General features: G+C 41.8%; 1 protein-coding gene across 5 annotated transcripts in view; it reads right to left on the minus strand.

The window, feature by feature from the left end:
* TRAPPC9 (trafficking protein particle complex subunit 9) overlaps nt 1-20268 on the minus strand; it is a 459459-nt gene extending 439191 nt beyond the window's left edge. For 3 of the 5 annotated variants that reach the window (XM_069005533.1, XM_069005536.1, XM_069005537.1), the window contains exons 1-5: nt 19944-20268; nt 17841-18441; nt 8637-8782; nt 6380-6508; nt 665-691 (exon numbers count right to left, since the gene is read on the minus strand). In XM_069005533.1, coding sequence (XP_068861634.1) covers nt 665-691; nt 6380-6508; nt 8637-8782; nt 17841-18424 — 886 coding nt within the window. In that variant the 5' untranslated portion in view covers nt 18425-18441; nt 19944-20268. Of the gene's footprint in view, nt 1-664; nt 692-6379; nt 6509-8636; nt 8783-17840; nt 18442-19734; nt 19754-19943 lie in introns of those variants that run through there. The other 2 variants (XM_069005534.1, XM_069005535.1) reach the window with 2 other exon arrangements.
* Nucleotides 20269-20522: the final 254 nt, after the last annotated feature.

Genomic DNA, 20522 nt, shown 5'->3' on the forward strand with positions numbered 1-20522 from the left:
ATTGAGGAGTTAACATAATAAAAGTGAAAATACATCAAAGGTTTGGCAAGGCTCAATACCTTCTTACGTGTTGCTTAATCTGTAGGGTTTTACTGTAATTTATTTAGGATTATACAGTAATTTATTTCTCCAGGAGGTTTCCCTGCTAAGATGGTAAAAAAAAATCTCTATGTTTCAGAGCTGGCCCTAACTCTCAACAGACAGCACTACTGTGAAAGACATTTCTGAATATACTGAGGGAGCAGAAAGAATGTTTCTTTAAATACTTAAATGCTAAGGCAACTTTTTTCATATGGTTATTAACCTTAAGGAATCAGACCAAGCACATCTGTAGATTAACAGTGGTTTTAGGGAAGTGAAAGATGTTTGTTCATGATGACTGAGACAGCACCATGACACTACAGGACTACATGTGACCATTCAGGTTGGTCACTTCAAAAATATTTTAAAATCCTCACTACTCATGGAAAGAAATCCTGTTGATTAGAATTTATGGAGACACAATCACAAACTACAGTATTTATTTTGTGCCAGTTACCCTTCGGTCTCTATAATTTCTCCAGATTTATAATCTAGTTTTGGCAAGTGGCAATATCTATACAATTGCAAAACACATCAAGTAATAGAAGAAAATACTTTGGAAACATGCAGGAAAATAATGTACCTGGATCAATGAGAACTTCCTGTGCCCCTAAAAGGAGGAACAAAAATGATTTTTTTTCAGCCTTAAATAGAGCCAGCAAAGTAAGTTCTTATAATGTTTTATAACATCAGGCTTGAACAAAATAATCAGATTTATCAGGATCATCACTGCTATTTTGAAGGACTACCAATTATAACCAAGTAGTCACCATATGTTAAATCTCATTTTGTTAATAAATAAATGTAAAAAGTCCCATAAGCTTGCAATGAATTCTAAGATACATTAAGAAGAATTTCAGAATTTTCAGTGTATAATTTAAAGCCATATCCTTTTTTCCTTTATCTTTATTATTTTAGTTGGCAAGTTCCCATCACAGTCCACTTAGTATATTTTAATGCCAGGACCTACAGTACTTAAATCTCCTTGTGGGAGGTTCATTTAATCTGCATAATACTCTAGAATAACATTTTCAAGTAATTTTATCCCTTTTAATTGTTACTAATTTCACTCCATCAAATCTTCTGAATAATTGAGTCATGTCAACCCAATAAGCCAGACTGTCCATGTAAGAGTTGCCAAGAGTATTGCAGAGTTAAGATTATCAGGTTATGTAACACCTAGCTGCCCTAACCTTTGGTTAAACATGGCAATAAAATTGTTAATATCAAGGGTTAAGCAGCCAAAACCAATTATTTTATCAGCAAGACAGGCCCTCCCTTCAGTTGATTTGCTCGGATTCCAGACAAGTGAAGCAGAGATTTAGATATAGACACAAAGATACACCAACGCTTCACTCAAGTGTCCTAATTGTGCCTGGGGAAAGATGAAGGTCGGGCAACAAAATCAAGAGCTTAGAACTCCCAACAAATAAAATCCAGTAGAGAAACCCAAAACAGACAGTGACCTAAGCATAAAGCAAACCAGACTCCTCTTGTTTGACATACAAATCCCATAACTGACAGACCACAGCCAGACTTCCTGGCCAGGAGGAACCGGGCAACTCAGAATCTTCCTTTACACTGAAGGCTGCAAAGACACATCCAGGAATTCGAGGGGACATGGCCTAAACCTGTCCCCATGCAAACTAAAAGGTTTAGATATCTGAGAAGTCAAAGTTGCCTTTTCACAGAATCACAGAATGGTTTGGGAAGGGACCTTAAAGACCATCAAGATTCAAACCCCTGTCCATGGCCAGGGGCACCTTCCACTAGAGCAGATTGCTCAAAAACCCCATCCAACCCGGCCTTGAACACTTCCAGGGATGGGCAGCCACAGTATAGAGCAGAAGCTCATTTGTATTTTGGAGCTTCTCTTTCCAAAGTTGTTTCTACATAAAGCAGACACCATATTTGCTGAGCAGCCAGGTCCTGTGCTGTAGCCTAAAAATGTCAAATGATGGAAATCACAATGGATTCCAGAGGAAGATGTTTCTCTTGTCTGGATCTGGGCAGGAAACTTCATCCTGTGAAGGCTGAAGTACAGGCACATGAAGAGGTGTGATTCCAGGTACAAGAGGAAGCACTACAGGTAACTCTCTCATCTACATGCCTCAAAATTAGGCACAAATGTCAGTTCCAAGTGTGGCATTTCTTGATTTGTGCAGAATTTGGAAACCCTTTTTATTCTGGCTTTATCCCACAGAAAGATACAGTGGAATTTGTTCCACAGATTAAACAGTCCTCACAAAATTAATTACAGCGAAACAGATTATAACCAAAGGTGCAGTTTGAAAATACTTTAAATGAAAAGCACTGCAGAGACAAGAAAAGGTAATAAAAATAAACTTTCAGAAAACTTTGTAAGAAAATGACATCACAGCAACAGCTGTGCAGGGGAGAGGTCAGCAGTGCAGACCTAAAATCATAGAGATCATAACTGGAGTTAGGGAACAATATCTAATGGGCCACAAAGTAATATTTTCATCTGCAGAGGATGACAAAAAAAAAACCTGTGATCAGTTTTTCTCCACAGAAAAGTCCTTTGAAAAATTTTGTCATATGAAACTAAAACATTTATAAAATACAACTACACTAACAATTTTGCAAACAGGACTTTGAGAGATTTAAGTCTCAACTTAAATAAGAGACCCAGTAATAATATATCCAAAATATATTCAATTATTCTGATAGTTGTGACTTGTTACCTTCTTTAGTAACAAGGAGTACCCATGACAAACAAATAGATTGCACCATCTCCTATTAAATATTCATTGAAAAGTAGACAAAGGTCACTAACCAGGTGAAATTATAATAACCAATATAAAATGCATTCATAGGTCATGGGACCAAATGCACGGATTTTCATGACTAGATATTGTATGAAAAATTAGTATTCTGTCCCAAAATAAGGTAATTTTACTGTCACAGTTATGTGGGTTCAACACACGCGGTTCTTAATAAAGATAATACAAAGCAGGTGTTTACTAGTGTGGTAGTTTTGAATCAGGGGGATGGGAGCAGAAGAATTCGTTTGTCAGGAACAATGCATCTAGCTTGGTCAGCATACCAGAGCAGGAAGAAAAGATAAGAGACCACTGATAAGACCAGCGAATGTCTCAGACAGACATCCTGCCTCATCCCAAAACTAGCTCAAACCAGTGCCAAAGCTTAAACCCAGGCCAAAGGTATAAAAGAGCATGCGCAGGAAAGAAAGGTGAAAAGTTCAGGACGAGGAAGACTCCCCTGACTTCATCAAAAGACCCTTGGAAGACCCCTACCACAACCACCAAACAACACTGCGCAAGCGCTATGCGGATGTAAATGACTTTTGAGTTCATTATAGTACGAAGCGAAGCTGGGCAGGGCTAGGTGATGAATATGTATAAGTTTGTTAGGAAACTTAATGAATATGGAACTTGTAACCCGATAAATACCGAGCTGAATGCAGCTGTCGGCATGCATGATTTTGGAGGAGCGATCCCCCGTGCGTCCCAGCGCTGGAATAAAGCATACCTACTTTACTACTTATTTAGTAGTGGAGTTCTTTCCGCTTTTCAGTTTAAATTTAGTTCGATGCATAGGTTGCTAAACAAATGAAAAAGCTGGTACCGCCTCTGCGATTCACATATTTAAAGAAAGAGCAAGCACTGGCAGTTCCTTTTGTTCCTGTTTCCCCACTCCGGGGTGGCGAACGGGGGAGGTCCCCGGACCCCATCCCGGAGCGGGCCCGAGTCCCCCTGGCGCGGCGGCGCGGGGCGAAGCCGCCGGGAGAAGCCGTCCCAGCTCCGCAGGCAGCCGAGGCCAGCCTTACACGACAGCGCAGCCGGAACCGCGCAGCGCGGCCCCCTGCCAGGCAGCCAGCGCGGCTCGTGTCGAACCGAGCAAAAACAGCGTGCAGCCGACAACGAGAGACGTGGCGACTTTTCCCCAGCACGGAGCCAGGACAAGAAACAAGATCAACTTCTTAGCCGCAACTTAACAGGCAGCAGCTTTCTTCCAAGTCAGAGGGAAAGGAAAAGTGAGATCGTGTGAGATGAAGCCAACATAGCGGAACCAAGGTCAGTAAAGGAAGGGCAGGAGAGCAGGCGCTCCCAGCACCAGAGTTGAAAATTCTCCTTGCAAGCCGTGGTGAAGACTATAATACAACAGTTTGTTTTCCCTGTGATTCATAAGATGATGTACATGGGGGGATGTAGAAATCTGCATGTAGTTCATGAAAAATACTCACGCCAGAGTATACAGATACAGTGAAAGACTTCTAGAGATTGAGAAGAGAGCCTTTACTTTCAGGCTGGAATAGCTCATCCTTAAGAGACTGAAACCCCATGACTGTTATGACCCATGATTAGCAGTGTGGAAAGACTGCAAGATTCATGGGAGGGATATTTTTTCACTGCAGCAGATTTCGAGCAGACTCTTGTTTGTGAAAGTTTGAAACCACATTAAAGAAGTTTGCAGAGAACTATCTTCCATGGGATGAATCCCATGACACAGCAGAGGAAACTTTTCCAAAAACATAAAGACTCTTAAGAAATTAAACACTGACCCAACTCCATGTTTGTGTCCTTTGCGCGGGTTGGTGGAAAGAGGGAGGTACTGGAAGAGAAAGGTGTTCTGGGAGTTTGCTTTAATTTCTTATTATTTCTTTTTACTTTTAATTCTGTTAGTAATTAATCTTCTTTATACTATAACTGTTTAAGTGTGGACCTGTTTTGCCTTGAAGTTTTTCCATTTTCCTCAATAATCCTCATTTCACTTCGTTTTATTCGTGGTGCTTGGCGCCAAACCAGCGTCAAACCACGACAACTAGATTAGGACTTCTAAAAGAGTAAGATGGGTGGTTGCTTCCTTTAGATTAAGGAATTAATTTTGACCACATTTCACTCAAAAGAACTTTACACCAGCATTTAAACCCAGCTATGTTTCAGTCCTGGGTGAGTACATACAAAGCAGCAGCTATGCTGGGTTAGCCCAAAGGCCCTGTAGCTCACACTAGTCAATGTGTTTTCACTTCCCTACCCCAGCCCAGCCTCTTCTGGAAGCCACAGAAACTTTCAGGAGCCGTAACAGCATGTTACAAGTGTCAGGTTATGTGACAGGCTGATCTGCACAACTACAAAGGAGCAGAGAGGATCAGTAACCATCAGCTGAACCCCAGTAACCAAATCAGAGCCACCAGAACTGTGAAGCCCAGCAGCTCAGTTACACAAGCAGCTCTCTGGATCCTCTTACCGACTGGGGGGGTCACTGCCTACAGGGATATGGGGCTCATTACAGGGAAAGAACATCTTAGCACTGTACAAGATTCCTTTTGGGGTGTAGGGGACAAGCCAAAAACAAGAAGAAGGAGGGACTGAGGCAGTGTAGGTAACAAGCATGGAAAAACAGGGGAGTGCATGTGTGTGTGCTGCTCTAAGAAACAACAACTGGAATGGGCTCTGGGTCTCAGCCTCATGGGTCAAGGTGCCAGCAACTGGTGCAGTCCAGTGGCCAGCTCCTGGACAGAGGCTGTGTGTGTGTACCCTCTGTGTTGCTCCAGGCCTGCTGGGAATGCCTGCTCAGCCTCCTGTCTGCCTGGACCTGGGGACATGGAGCTGCAGCAGCCTTGCCCCTGTCACACCACTCTGAATGACAAGGAGTTCCATGTCATACCTATAGGCTGGATAAGGAGTCATTCCTTTCATCTGCTTTGCCATCTGCCAAGCTGTTTGATGTCTTCCAGTTCTTTTGGAAGAAACACTAAACCTTCGATCCCTACCCATCCTCTTCCACAATGTTCACTGTATTACGGGTAACTCTCATGTTTCTCCTCAGCCATCTCTTTTGTAATCCAAGAGTTTAGAAAAAGTATACTAAACATTAAAAATTACACTAGTTTATTGGCATTTCATTAATGAAATCTATTTATTTATTACATGTTGACCTTAGAATAGCAAAAAAACTATGAATAAAATGTACCCCACTTATTTTTCTTAATACATGCAGCTGTGCCACGTCATATTTTATGAAAACTGTCTGCATCTCGTCTAGCAAAATTCAAACTAACACAGACACTACTAACAATCAGGTGAAGAAATCAAAAGCTTTGCAATTCTATGCAAAGCACATGTGTTAACATTAACACCAAAACAGAAAAGTAATTGCAAAAATCTTAAAAAAAACCCAAACAACTCTTCCCCCAACGTCCCTCCTCTGATTAATCCTGTCATCTGCATAATTTTACAGAGTTAGGAAATAGGGAGAAGTTTTCAGATGTTCGGTGGTGGCAAACAGAATGAAACTGAATTGCCATCCTTACCTGGCCTGTGCCTGTTGCCTGCCTCAGCAGAAAGAGAACCTCCTTGAGCCCTGCGAGGTCCAACTTTACCCCCAGTGCCACCCGGATAGTGATAGATGACGGATGCTGAGCACAACCCCTCAAGGGCAGCTGCAGGGAAAAGAAAAAAAAGCCAACAGATTAGCAGAGACATTTGCAAGAAGTGAAGTATCACTTCATAAAGTTCATTTGCACAAACAAAATACACCTGAAACTGGAGGTCTAATGACAAAGGCCACAGAAAATTCTGAGATACTCAATGCGCTTTTCACCTCTGTGTTCACCCTCGGAACTCCCACTGCCCCAACCCTACTAAAACAATCTGCAAGAGTAAGAACTTGTCACTGTAGAGGAAGCTCACATGAAAAGCACTTAATCCAATTGGATGCAATTCCACAAAACCAGGTAAGATGCCAAGAGAGCTGACCAGGGTGAGACCACTCTCTCATCACCTCCAGCAGGTTCATGCCCATTGCGGGAAGTTTCTAATGGCTGGAAAAAGGGAAATGTCATCTGCGAGAAGGAAGTACCAGTACAGACAGATCAACATCAGCTCCCTGGAGAGGCTACACAGAAACCCTTCTAGAAGCACATGAAGTGAAAGAAGGTGTCTGGGAACAGCACACATTGAGTTACTGAGGGTAAGTCAGTCTTTGGCAACCTCACTGCCTCCTATAATGAGATGATAAGCTCAGTGGACAAAGGAACAGCAGTGGATGTTGTGTATTTTGGCTTTCAAAACATCTTTGGACATGCTCTCCCACAGAATGCTTGCAGCCAAATCGGGAAGATTGGGATAGCTGGCCTATAAGGTAGGTGGGAAATTGGCTGGACAGCCACACTCATAGGACTGTGATCAGCCAAATGGCTGCCTGTGACCAGTGGTGTCCTCAGGGGGACAGTACTCATGCCTTCATTAACTGCCTGGATGATTGCATAGAGCACACCCAGAAACTTCCTGGGTGATACCAAATTGAGGGGAACAGTAGGGCAGGCCTTCACTGCAGAGAGAACTTTCCAGGCTGGAGATAGGGCCTGACAGGAGCCTCATTCCAAAGCAAGGCTGGTGGAAGGCCATCAAAAGGGTCAGGGGACTGGGGTTCCTGAAGCAGAGAATATGAGAATCAGAGAGAACTGGGCTTGCTCAGCCTTAAACAAGAGGCTGAACGTCAATGTCCCTGCTGCCTTTGAAACACCCAGTGGGAAGGCAGAGAGGAGATGGAGGCAGGTGCTTCTCAGAGGTGCAGAGATCAGATGAGAGTCAACACAAGCTGACAGTTCTGCTTTAAGGTAGGACTAATTTATGTTTCGTTGTTGAGTTTTTCGAAATTATAACCAGCAAAATGTTAGAACAGGTTGCTCAAAGACTGTAGAACTTCCATCATTAAATATACCTGAAACTCAACTGGACAGGTCCCTCAACAACCTGATTTAACTGGATGTGATATAAGCAGGAGATCAGACTTACAGACTTATCAAATAATTTGGTTTGGAAGAGTCCTCTAGAGGCCTCTAAGTATAATTTGAGGAATCCTGACCATTTAAATTTATGGAATTGTAGAAGGAAAGAAGTGGGAGGTCAAAAGGTGTTAAGGTTTTCATAGTATGTAACCTGCAGGGCCATTAGGAATATAAATGGGTTTCCACATAGAATGAGAAAGCTAAAAGCAGAACTGGAAACAGTGATTGTCCTGAAAGGGCGTGAAACTGAGAAGCAGAAATTGTGCTCAAAGATCATTTGTATAGCCAATAAATAACAAAAAGCAGAAAAAAAGGAAAGGAAAGGATGGAGAAAAGGCAGGGAAAAACAGCAAATCCTAGGACATACTATGAAGGGAAGTCATGCCAGTGGAAGTTTAACACTTCTGGCTTTGGTAGATGGAAAGGCAAAAATCTTTTCCTAACAGTCCACACTGGACATCCATAGGAATATTTTTTAAACACCTGTACAACCCAGTGAAGGAAATCAAATACTTTGCAAGGGATTGTTAAAAAATCAGGCACAATTTTTAAATACATGCTTTACTACAGTAACACAATTTATCCTGTTTAGGTTTTCCTAAACACATTCCTTTCTCATATCTTTATTAACCAATTTTTGCTTCAACTTAATTGTTACTCACACCTGAAATTCAGATGTTGGTCACCAAAATCATTCCTACTTTTCACGATGCCTAAGGAAATGATAGAGGATAGTTTGATTTACTTGGGTTTAGCAACTACCACCACTTAACCCTACCTCCAAGCCACAGGAAGTCATTGACAGAGCGCAGCAGTTCCACTGCCATGTGATAATGCACCAAGGAATCCTGCAGCATTCCAGCCTGCAGACACAGGTCTCCAACGTGCTTCCGCATCCGGCCCTGGCAGCGCTTCTTGTAGTGTCTGCAAAATGAAAGGTACACTTCAGTTACTGGCAGGGAATGCTCGTTTGAGGTAATAAACACCTGAAGTCCAATTTTCTTTCCTCCTTAATAGCAGATCAACATTAATTTACTTTCTGTCTCTGAGCAAATATGAATGCGAACTAATGTAATACACAAAAGAACCAACTTTGAGGATATATTTGAGGAAAAAAGCAACGTATCACGTTTTGGCTACACAGCATTCACACAGCTAGAGTCACACCCCCTGAAAAGCTCCAAAGCAAGGTTCCTGCAGACTACAGTGAGTCTTTGGCTGCCTTTCCAGAGCTGATATGCTGCTTTTTTGCTTTTTCAGTACGCCTAAAAGCTCATTGTTAAGCCAGGGTGGTCTGCCTTCTTTCTTTCTTTCCCTCAGTAGGGAATGGATTGTTCTTGTGCTTAGGGAAACTGTTCTTGAATAAATCCTAGCACTCCATGGATGCTTCCCATGGAATTCCTCACATTTTGGTTCTGAGCATATTAAAGGTGACCTTTCCAAAATCCTGCTCCAGCCCTCTGCCCTCCTCTGCTGGGACCCTCTCCCCACACAGCCCAAATGTGTCAGGGGCCCAGAACCTCCTCAGACCCCCCCAGACCTCACAAACCTCCCCCTGCTCCCAGCCCCTTCTTTTAAAGGGATGATGAGTGAAAAAGCACAATCACTTCAGGCAACAGCTGACAGGATTTCTCTTCCTCCTCTTTTTTTTACATGTTAAAATAAAATGGTGATGTTCTTTCCAAATGAACAGACAATGCCTACTGAATATATTCAAAAGACACCTTGGTACAGCTGAAAAGGCAACTTGGGCATAAATTTGTGTGATAACAGCACTAACCTTATTACTTTATTTGTTTTCTAAGTAGGTTTCAGCTAAAGAAACATAAGAGATGTAAAGCAAGACACACTGGACTTGGAGAACACCCCATGGTTTAAGTGACAGTTCAGAACAACTCTGCTCTCCCAAGTCTATGAGCAATCCTCCTGTTCTCCCTCCTGCAAAAGTATTCCATGGCAAGAATGTCCTTGCACTGTAATTATAAAACTGTTTTATGAGGGAGAAATTTAAATGTCAACTTAGATATTTTATTAATTTATCTGTTACTTTCAATAGTATGTCCTGTTGTTCTAACAATGTCTAAGTACACAGAGAGGGGTATGAAAATTGATTTTCCACACATCACACCAAGGAAAAATAGACTGTTATTTCTTTGGATGGTTTAAACTAAAAGTTTATCAGAAACGAAACTGTAATGAAAAGAACTGCTGTAGATGTCATTCTTTATTTTATATGTGAAGTCCAAAGAATCTGGCAAAAATACAAAGAGCTATCTTGGATTGACATAGTTCTAAACTTTTCACTTTTAGGAGATGTAGTGATACTTTTTCAATTCAATTAAGTTCATCAGAATAGCTGCTGAACAGGTTGCCCAGAGAAGCTGTGGATTCCCCATCCCTGGAAGTGTTCAAGGCCAGACTGGATGGGGCTTGGAGCAACCTGGTCTAGTGAAAGGTGTCCCTGCCCATGGCAGAGGGATTGGAATGAGATGATCTTGAAGGTCCCTTCCAGCCCAAACCAGCCTGTGATCTTTAAAAAAGCTACCGGGACTATTTGAACTTAACAGCTTCAAACAAAAAAGAAACCCAAAAAAACCTAGGGTAACACCCACTCTCTAGATGCTAAACTCTTATTCCCTAGAGTGAGAACTTAATATAAGAGGAATGCCAAGGTTATGGAATGAAACCAGGTTTGGGGCAGTGGGGTTTTTTTCCAGCAAAGAACTTCCCAGAGGACCCTAGAGATGAAGTGTCATTGAAATAATCTCCATAAGGCATCTGAACAGATTGTCTTCATGAAGTCTGTAATGTAGAAATGAAAAAGGAAAAGAGGCACGGAACATATAAAATATAATGGTAGGAATAAGGATGTTCATTTATTTCCCTTAGATTTTAAGGCAGAAAAACCAGGAGAAATGGCAAGAATCCAAACAATTTCATGTTACTGGTTTATTTGCCTTCAAGGCTGTTAGTTTGGCCAAAGAGAAGCAACTTTTCAGGCACCAAATAATGTCTTATTCCTTGCAGTTGGTTTGGAAGAAGGAGATGAAGAGAAAGTAACTGATTTATATGGATGGGGACAGAAATTTAAAAAGAGAAAATATATAAAGTACAGACAATGGCCTTATAAAAACTAAAGAGAAAAAGCTATGGGAACCAGTATTACTGTCTACAAAAAAAATTAGAAATAATAAAAGGAGACAAGAAGTATGTCTCCTATTGCTTCTCTCCACCTAAAAAGTTACAAATAATTCCTATATAAATGTTTGCACTTCTCTGATCTATCACACCATATTCACAATTGATGTGGTGTTGACATTAAATGAAGCTCAATACAACTGTTTTTCTTTATCTTTCAGAGGTGTCAAGAAATTGAAATATTTATATTTTATTTTTCAACAAGCATATATTTAATAGATCTGTTTAAGAAGAAAAATACAAGAAAACTTAAAGTGAAAACTAAAACTGCTCTGTATGAACTATGGAAGGACACTAAATCTTACCAATATTTCAGTCTGAGCTTTGAGTTATAGAAAAATAACTCCATCAAAAAAGTTCTTTTGCAATCTTGAATCATCATTGCACAGGAGAGTATAAATTGGTTATAAATCAGATTTTCCTAATGTCTGTACTCCAGAATGACAATAACATTTTAAATGTTATATTGCTTTAATTTTTTTGTTTGTTTTTCACATAAGTAATGGGATTGGAGAATCACTGTTTCCTTACACAGCTGTAATTCCTTTCAAAGATGCCACTGCTTCCAACTCCCTGTCTCTACACTTTCAAGCAATCTCTATGTTTATGGACAATTACATTTCTTACTCTCTCAAAACTGTAGTTTGTAAGTGTTTTTCCAGATTTTCCAGCTAACATATGATTACGTTCATAAATATGAGTCATAGAGCAAAGGAAAGGAGATGATGCCTGACTTCTAAATCAGGACCTGGTACCGGAATCGTTTCGATCACGCTGCCTCACCAACAGCTCTTCCTAACCTAATTTTGCTGCTGATTTATGCACATGTCAATATATGTGAAGTTTGAAGGCATTTATTCACCCAGACATCAATAACATTGCTCATAAAAACCACTGTTCTTTGAGAAACTCTCCTTATTTATAGACAAACAGATAATTTATTCCCAGTGATGAAGAAATTTATTATTAATTATTCAAAGACTGAATTCACTCTACCTATTTTTAGGCTCGTCAAGGTATTGCCAAGACAGGATCCATCTCTTATAGTCCCTGCAAGTCTCTGCCATCCTCTTGGAAGATGTTTTCTTACTAATGACAGAGTAAGTTTGCACCAAACAGATGTATAAACTCTGTCTTAATTAGGCACTCACAATTAAGTACAGTGAATTCAATTCTTTCAAGAATGTTCAAAAAGACAAAAGGCAAAGACTTCAATGAGACAAAACCCACTCTCCACAGACAGCAAAACTTAATTTACTTCACATTTGGGAAGCCTCTTTTCAAAAAAATCCAGTATCTACATCAGGCCCTTAAAATCATGTCCAAGTGACGCATTGTTTCTTCAGTGCGTACTGAGGTGCAAATTTAATGGGAAAAAGGTCCTATATGCATATATATTCACATATATACATATATATCACCATAAAATGATGATTGCTCATTTTAATACTGAGCTAGTTTTGCTTCACAATTTTAGCTGAAGAACCTGGAAGTGAGACATTTACAGATATATTCTGATTTATTTTTTATTTAAACACTGTTTAAATATTTTGGCTCTCTCCTGCTTCATCCTAATCTATTTAGGGACAGGAAGCCTGTGTAAATTAACAACTACTTCTTCTAGGATAAGAGGACAACCTTTTTCTAGCCAGTTCCTTGTAGCAACCCTACTGCCAAGAGCAGTTCATATTCATTTTTCCTCCAGATCATTTACAACATTAAATTTCAAAGAAGCCCCTAAAGTCTACCCCTGCAAACTCCTTCCTGAGTGTGATGCACTCAGAAACATCCCCAGGGAAGGCAGTACCACCTCATGCAGGACCACCCATGGAATGCTCCTTGGTGTCAGTCACCCAAACTCCTCTTCTGAAGGTCCTCACCACAGGGAAAAATTCCATTGACTACAAAACTACTTTAAAATCTTATTTTCTAAAGTTAGTTGGGTTAATTCTCTACCAAACACACTCTGATATTGACAGGAATAACCACAATCATGACCAGTGACCACTGCTACTACTTCAAAGTAGAGGGCAATGAATCTGTTCAAGGAACTACAAAGAACTACTGAATTTCCATTTCTGACTCATTTGCTCTACAGGATATGTGCTTTATTCTTTCATCTCCAGCTCCTTTCTAGGATCCCAGGATAATGTGAAGGAAAATTCAGTGTAACAGTGTTATATTTCACGACAGAATTTATTTTCACTACAAACCATCCAGAAACAGGGTTTGACGGAATTTCTGGATCCTCAAAATTTGGCTAAATTTACAAACAAGAAACATGCAAAATCAATTTCCAAAAGTATATACATGCAAAATGCTCCAAAAAAAATTTCCATCAATCAAGTTCTACTAATTCCAGTTAGCATGCAGAGCTATAGATATCACCAATCATAACATTATCCAGACTTAAAGAGACACAGCTACAGCGTTGGATCAACTGCCAGAACTTTTGATTTTGGAAACCAAACACAGGCAGCAACAGCTTCATGGCTTTGGAGTTTAAAAAATAAAGCAAATTCCAGAGGCCAGCAGCCACCTAAGCAGACTATGTGTGTCCTACAAAAAAACTCAGCATTGCTACCAAATATAATTGCCAAATGCACCAAAAGGGGACAACTGCAGTGGTGAGGCTCCAGGCAGCAATTATTTTTGTGTGTACTGAAAAAATAAAGATAAAAAGCAACACTAAAATATGCAATGAAGGCAAAGTGGAGAGGCAGGACATGGGAAAAAAAGCTAACTATTTTCAAAGATACACAATCACAGCCTACCTTTTTAGACCCAACAACAAACTCACAGGGCAGTATGAGAGAAGAAGGGGGGAAAAAAACAGAAAGGAACAAAACAGAAATTAGAAAGACAGAGAACAGAAAGAAAATTAACAGCCACATACAGATACTGAGATCATCAACTTTGATAAATCAGTGCTCAAACCCCAGCTATGTCACCGTGTAGAGAAAAAAGCATCTATAAACAGGGCCCTACATTCTCATCACTCCACAGCATTAAATGGAAGCCAGTATTAAAAAAGAAAGAACCTAAGACACAAACTGTTGTAAACAACATTAACATGAGCTTATCCAAGTAGATTTACAATCATACTTAAGTATGTTCTCTTTTTTTAGCTGAAAACAGAAATAAAATTGAAAACTTAAATGGGATTTTCAGTATTTCTGGCACATGTTTCCTAGTTTTCAGTTTGTAGGACATTTTTATCATAATGAGAACATGTGTTTCCATTGTTCTCCATCAATCTCCCAGCCTCCATGAATAACTATCAAGCACAACTGATTTCAGAAACTTTTTCAATTATCCTCAGGAGCCCTGGGACCACATAAATATTTTACCCAATTTACAGCTGAAGAAACAAAAAGAAAAAAATAAATCAATTTGCCAAAATCCCCTCTTGGCTGAATGCTCCAGGAATGAAACCAAGGTCAGCCTCTCAGTCCTACAATTTCTGTTTAACAGAACAACCTTTCTTCAAAACTTTTTAGGACTTAATCCACTATTTTTCATACAGGAAGTTTTCTACCAGCCATAAAATGTTCTTATTCACACATAAAACAGTGAGTTTGAGTATGCTGTCACCTCAGTACCAGTTCTGGGAATGTGTCTCTCCTGCTCATTACACAAGCAACTTGCAAAAGATGAAGATCATCCTCATTTTTTCCAAGAATTAACTTACTTGAAATGCAGCATAATAATTCACCTTCCTAATTTATGAACTTTGCATCTTAAAAGAAGCCAATCATGTTGCAATTATTATGTAACCAAGCTAATGAAAGTCTTCTAACTGGGTGAGGGAGAAGATCAGGTTTATATATACAGCCCTGATCATCACGTAAGTATTTGACAATAAAATATTTGGAGACGAGTATCTTTTAAGAAACAAACAATGTTCAGTAGTTTTAATTAGTCTTCAAATCACATGATCAGAATTACTGTGTCCCTTGTAAATTCTTAACGTATTTACCCTCAATCTACCATCCCAATATCTCCAGGTTACAGCAGCACCACACATTTAATTAGACCTTTGCTAGACACTGAAATTTAACTTCAATTTTAGAAGTTATAGGTAAAGAGATGCTTATTTAGCCTAAGTAGGCATCCACAATTACAGCAGCAGAGACACACTCTCTGTTACAAGCATAGAGAGTGTGTCTTCTCTGCCATCTATTTAATATAGAACTTTTGTGCTTTTTAAGTAATTGGTTGCACATTGACTCGGAGGTTCGGATACATCATACAAAAAAACTGGAAATGGACAGAAACTATAGAAAAAAGATCAAGGTACTTTCTTTGCCTTTAACCCTTTGGAAATTTCCACCTTTTCTAGAAAAAGCTGTTCATTTCCCTCAATATCTCAATACCATGTTTTTCTTTCTTTCTGTAAAATTACTATGCTGACAGACTTAAAACCAACGAAGTAGCAAAAGTTGTTCTACCAGATCTTCTCATACCTATTTCCTGCACTCAAACGACCTTGAGGCCTTCCTGAACAGAATTATACATCCAGTCTTGCAAAAACAGAAACTGGTCTCTATTGAAGAAGGTCCTTCCTAGCCCTGTACCTCCCTGGTACACAGTGCTTTCCCTTAATTAGTGAATCTGTCACTACAGAAGGGAATGTGCTAAAATACAATGCTGTGATTGCAAGCCAAGCAATAAAAATCTCCAAAGTAATAAAATGCAATATTATCACTAGTTCACATCCAAAGACTTTGGCTGGACAGTGTAAGTTAGTTTAATAAACTGATCAGAATTCAACCGTATTCCATGAACCTGAATTTCTGCTTTACAACACAGAGGTAGGAGATGCATCAGGCTACTTGAAAGGTGCCTAGAAACGTTCCTGTGCAGAGAAGCTAAAAATGTATTTTCATTCCGCTATCTGAAGTTTTAATGTATAAATCCTAAGTTTTAAAACAATCAGAAGTACTAACTCCACAGCAAAATAAAACTGAACAACTTTCTTACTATTGAATGGAACAATTAGAGTATTTAGCAACTTTTCCTTGAGCAGTTCGGTGCAGCAAACATTTCAAGTACATCCATTGATCCAGACTTACTGAAAACCTGTTTGGTATTCAAACTTTCCAGCAAGGGTGTGTGCAGAGCTGAGCCAGTGATTAACTCTGGATAAACCCCTGTGTCTACACAGGCAGGGTCACACATCTTCCATTCTGCAAAGAACTGAAGCATCACCCTGAATCTGTTTGAACTCCTCACTGCAACAGCATAAAATATCTGCTTGGAGATGTGTGGACACATTCTGCTGTCATTCGAGCTCCCCACCAGTTCAGAACTTCACAAAGAGTATTTATTTCCCACTAGCTACAACACAGCCACTGCTCAGAATTAAGTCATTTATCCAAGAAATCGATTTCCAAAGTACAATTTTTTAGAAGACACAACTGAACAGCAGAATTAATTCTGATTTTGAGATTCCTGGCCAACAATTCTCATTTTCTATCTAATTGGAATGGGAAATTTTGATTACATTCAATCAAATTTCATTCAAACTGAGTAATTAAAGACAAGATTCTAAAAAGGCTTGTCCAGTGTACACAACTTTACCACCCACATACAAAAAGCACCAAGACAGTAATTTATTCTGATAATTGAATAATAGCACAGGGACAAACCAGGGACCAACAAGTCAGAGCCAGTTCAAGTGCTCATGAAAAAGAGCAGGGCATAGGAATACTGCTGGTCCTTCAAGCACCCACAGATAATTTAACAAAAGGCTTCAAACTAATTAGCAATCTGGAATGCTTTTTTCCCATTTCCAAGGCCAGGACTAACTATGCAGGCAGAGCTGGTTGATGTGATCTAAAAGCTTCACAACCCTGCCTGGACAGTTCTAGACAACCCTGCCTGGACACCCCTGAGCTTTTACACACAGTAATAACCTCTGTTGGCATCCCTACAGTACAACACAGATATGAACACTACTGCTTCCAAACACACCCTGTGTTTTGATAGGGCTTCCACACCTCTGTCTTTGCCAGGACAAAAGGTGGTTGCTTCCATCGCCTGGATTTGACTGCAAACAGCAGAGTCAAACAGATTTTGCATCTGCCTGTAGCTATCAAGCCAGAATTACTTATCCCTTGCACAAGAACTATGCAACACTCAAATCTGACAGATGAGTATGCAAATGAGGAGGAAGGAAAAATGGGGGGAACTCTAACATACACAAAACCAAACAGTTGTAGCAAACAGGTAGCAAAAAGTGACAGGTAAAAAGCAGTAACAAATAACTACATAAAACAAAGAAAGACAGGGAAAGATGCTGGACTTCATAATCAAAATAAACAGTCAGTCTCATAGAATGAAAAAGTAGACAGAGGCTTAGAGGAAAAAATACAGTAAGTAGAATTAGTCAAATACTACTCAACATAATGTAAAAATAGCTTCATTGATGCTAACTGATTTTTTTTTGTTAATACTGTATATCTATAAAACATTGGAAGCTTTCCAGCAAAAGTCTCATTACAACAGAATCTGTCAAACCACTCCTGTGACTTCTTCCTACTATTTGATGAGCTTCATCAATTAAATGTATATATATGTAAACAAGCTCAGACCATCAAATATGCTGAGACTACAAGTTAAATTCTCTTAAACTACAGCAGGCAGACACAGTAAGATCAGGGCACAGCCTCTGTTGGAATAAAGCTCACCTTGTCCTTTCTAATAGGCTTATTCTAAAGGCTGGCAAGTGCCACAGATGTGTGTTTCTAAGATGTGCAAGCTGACAAAAGTAGCTGCTTACCTACTATCGGTGTCCAGACCTACAAAATCCTTCTTCTCAAAAGGAACACAGAGGAGGGGGATCTTGTCTCCAGACTTATCAGTGGCTCTATCAAGCCGCTTTGACTCCAGCACTATGAAGAGGGACTCAATAAAATCTTCTATTCTCTTCTCCACAGTTTCACACTCATCATAACTGGGATAAAACGCCACATCCGTGCGGGGCTGCTCTGCAATCTCTCCTTGAAGCCCAAAGACAAACAACCGGGAATCATAGAGAGTAGAGCCATATATTTCCTTCTGAAGATGGAATTTTTCAAAAGTCTGAGGCCATTCCTTGGCAGAAGAACATTCCGTGATAGTGATCAGCCCCACGACTTTGCGGTGTGTCTGAAAATCCCCCCACTCGTTGTTCTCTGGGGGATAATGGTGCCTGTATCGGATGTAGAGCACTCGCTGAGAGTCGCGCACGTTAACTTGGCTCACAGCTGAAATCCGCTTGTAGATCCTGAAAAAGCTCTCTTCAGGTACAATGCCAATGGGCTGAACCACGACCAGGAGGGTCTGATGATCCTCAGCACACTGCATGTAGTCAGGAACACTCATTTTGCATCAACTGCACGCTAGTGAAAGAAAAATGCATATTATTTCTTAACATTCAGAAGTACACGGGGTTGCTGTATCAAACAGATGCTAAACACTTCTCCATCCTGAATATATGTGCTACAATACTAATATTTGCTTCATCATTTTATTCAATCTTCAACATGTAGCTTACGGATGTTACACTGTGCACAAGGAGTACTTTTAGTTACCTATCAAACAAAAATCTGTAAATTAGGGTTTTCCAACTGAACCTCACTCCCTGTACAGCTACACGAGCCAGTTCACACATGGGGCAGCAGAGTCTCTACCACAACCACTGGGAAGAAATACCAGCTCAGAAGAGCCTGTCAGATTCAGGCTCTTCGGTCCCATTTTCTTGGGGAAATATGGAAAATTGTGTGGAGTGAGATGTAAACAGGCACCAAATTGGAATCACCAAACTTTACACAGATGTCAGTGCTTGTGCATGGTCAAGCAGAGGAAAATCAGGACCAGAACACCTATTTTTGGAGAAAAGTGGAATCTTGCTTTCTCAAAACACACATAGGTAAGGACTAGGCAATGTTTTCTGCCTTTACATTTAAGTATTTAGAATTCCTTTTCTCCTGAGCTCTCTAAAACTGATTACTGTACTGCAGCTGGGTCTTGAACGAAGATGCACATCCCTGAGTCCTTTCATGTCCTGGACCCCACGGATCGCTTGGTGAATTTCAGCTCCAAAGCACACCCTGAACCGTAAATATCACCAAAAAACACAAACCAGTTCTCCGCAAAACCAAACACATGGACAAAACAAAACCAGCCCAGCTTAGACTTGACAACATCGGTTTTACAAGCAGAACAGTGAGTTCCGAGCCCACGGGGGCACAAACAGGCAGCTGCCTTGAAGAAAAGGGCTCCTCAGAACTATGGACTGTACCTCCCCTCTCCCACGGCACTGCCCGCGGTCTGCCCAGCAGCCCCATTCCCAGGGTGCAGCCCCATTCCCACGGTGCAGCCCCATTCCCACGGTGCAGCCCCATTCCCAGGGAAGCAGCACCGTCCTGACACCTCCCCCCGGCAGGGGCCGCAGCGGGCGGGCAGGGGGCGAATGGGAGCTCCCGCTCTTCCCTGTCCCCGGGCATATCCCGCGCTGGGCCCGCCAAGTTTAGCATGGAAAAGGAATAAACTGCAAAAGAGCCAAGCGTAGCAGAGGCGCACACCCCTCGGGCAGCTAAAGGCGCAGGGCAGCTGCTTTGGGTAACCGCGGAAGGGGCACTGACAGCCCGGGCAGGAGCCGGTCTTTGGGCAGCGGGGACGGGGGCACTCACAGCCAGGACAGGAACCGCTCTAGGACGGGGGGACGGGGGCACTCACAGCCAGGACAGGAACCGCTCTAGGACGGGGGGACGGGGGCACTCACAGCCAGGACAGGAACCGCTCTAGGACGGGGGGACGGGGGCACTCACAGCCAGGACAGGAACCGCTCTAGGACGGGGGGACGCGGCTGCCGAGCGATAAGCGGGGAAGCGGCACTCACAGCCGGGACAGGGGGACGCGGCTGCCGGGCGGTGAGCAGGGAAGCGGCACTCACAGCCGGGACAGGGGGACGCGGCTGCCGGGCGGTGAGCAGGGAAGCGGCACTCACAGCCGGGACAGGGGGACGCGGCTGCCGGGCGGTGAGCAGGGAAGCGGCACTCACAGCCGGGACAGGGGGACGCGGCTGCCGGGCGGTGAGCAGGGAAGCGGCACTCACAGCCGGGACAGGGGGACGCGGCTGCCGGGCGGTGAGCAGGGAAGCGGCACTCACAGCCGGGACAGGGGGACGCGGCTGCCGGGCGGTGAGCAGGGAAGCGGCACTCACAGCCGGGACAGGAGCCGCCCCGCTGCCGCCGGAACTGACGGCAGTGGCCGCTCCGCCCGCATGCGCGCGGGCCGTGGCGGGAGGGCCGTGAGCGGAGCGCGGCGCTTCTCCGCCGTCGTCCGCAGTGTCGGTCCCGGGGCTTCCACGGGGATAGGAGGGCTCTGCCTGTAAACACGAGGCGTTCCTTCATGAGGAACGCGTTAAGACGAGTGGATGAATGGTTGAATCTTCTGGGTGGTGAATTCCAGCCGACTC

The sequence above is a fragment of the Aphelocoma coerulescens genome, chromosome 2, assembly GCF_041296385.1.
Source record: "Aphelocoma coerulescens isolate FSJ_1873_10779 chromosome 2, UR_Acoe_1.0, whole genome shotgun sequence".
Lineage (NCBI taxonomy): Eukaryota > Metazoa > Chordata > Aves > Passeriformes > Corvidae > Aphelocoma > Aphelocoma coerulescens.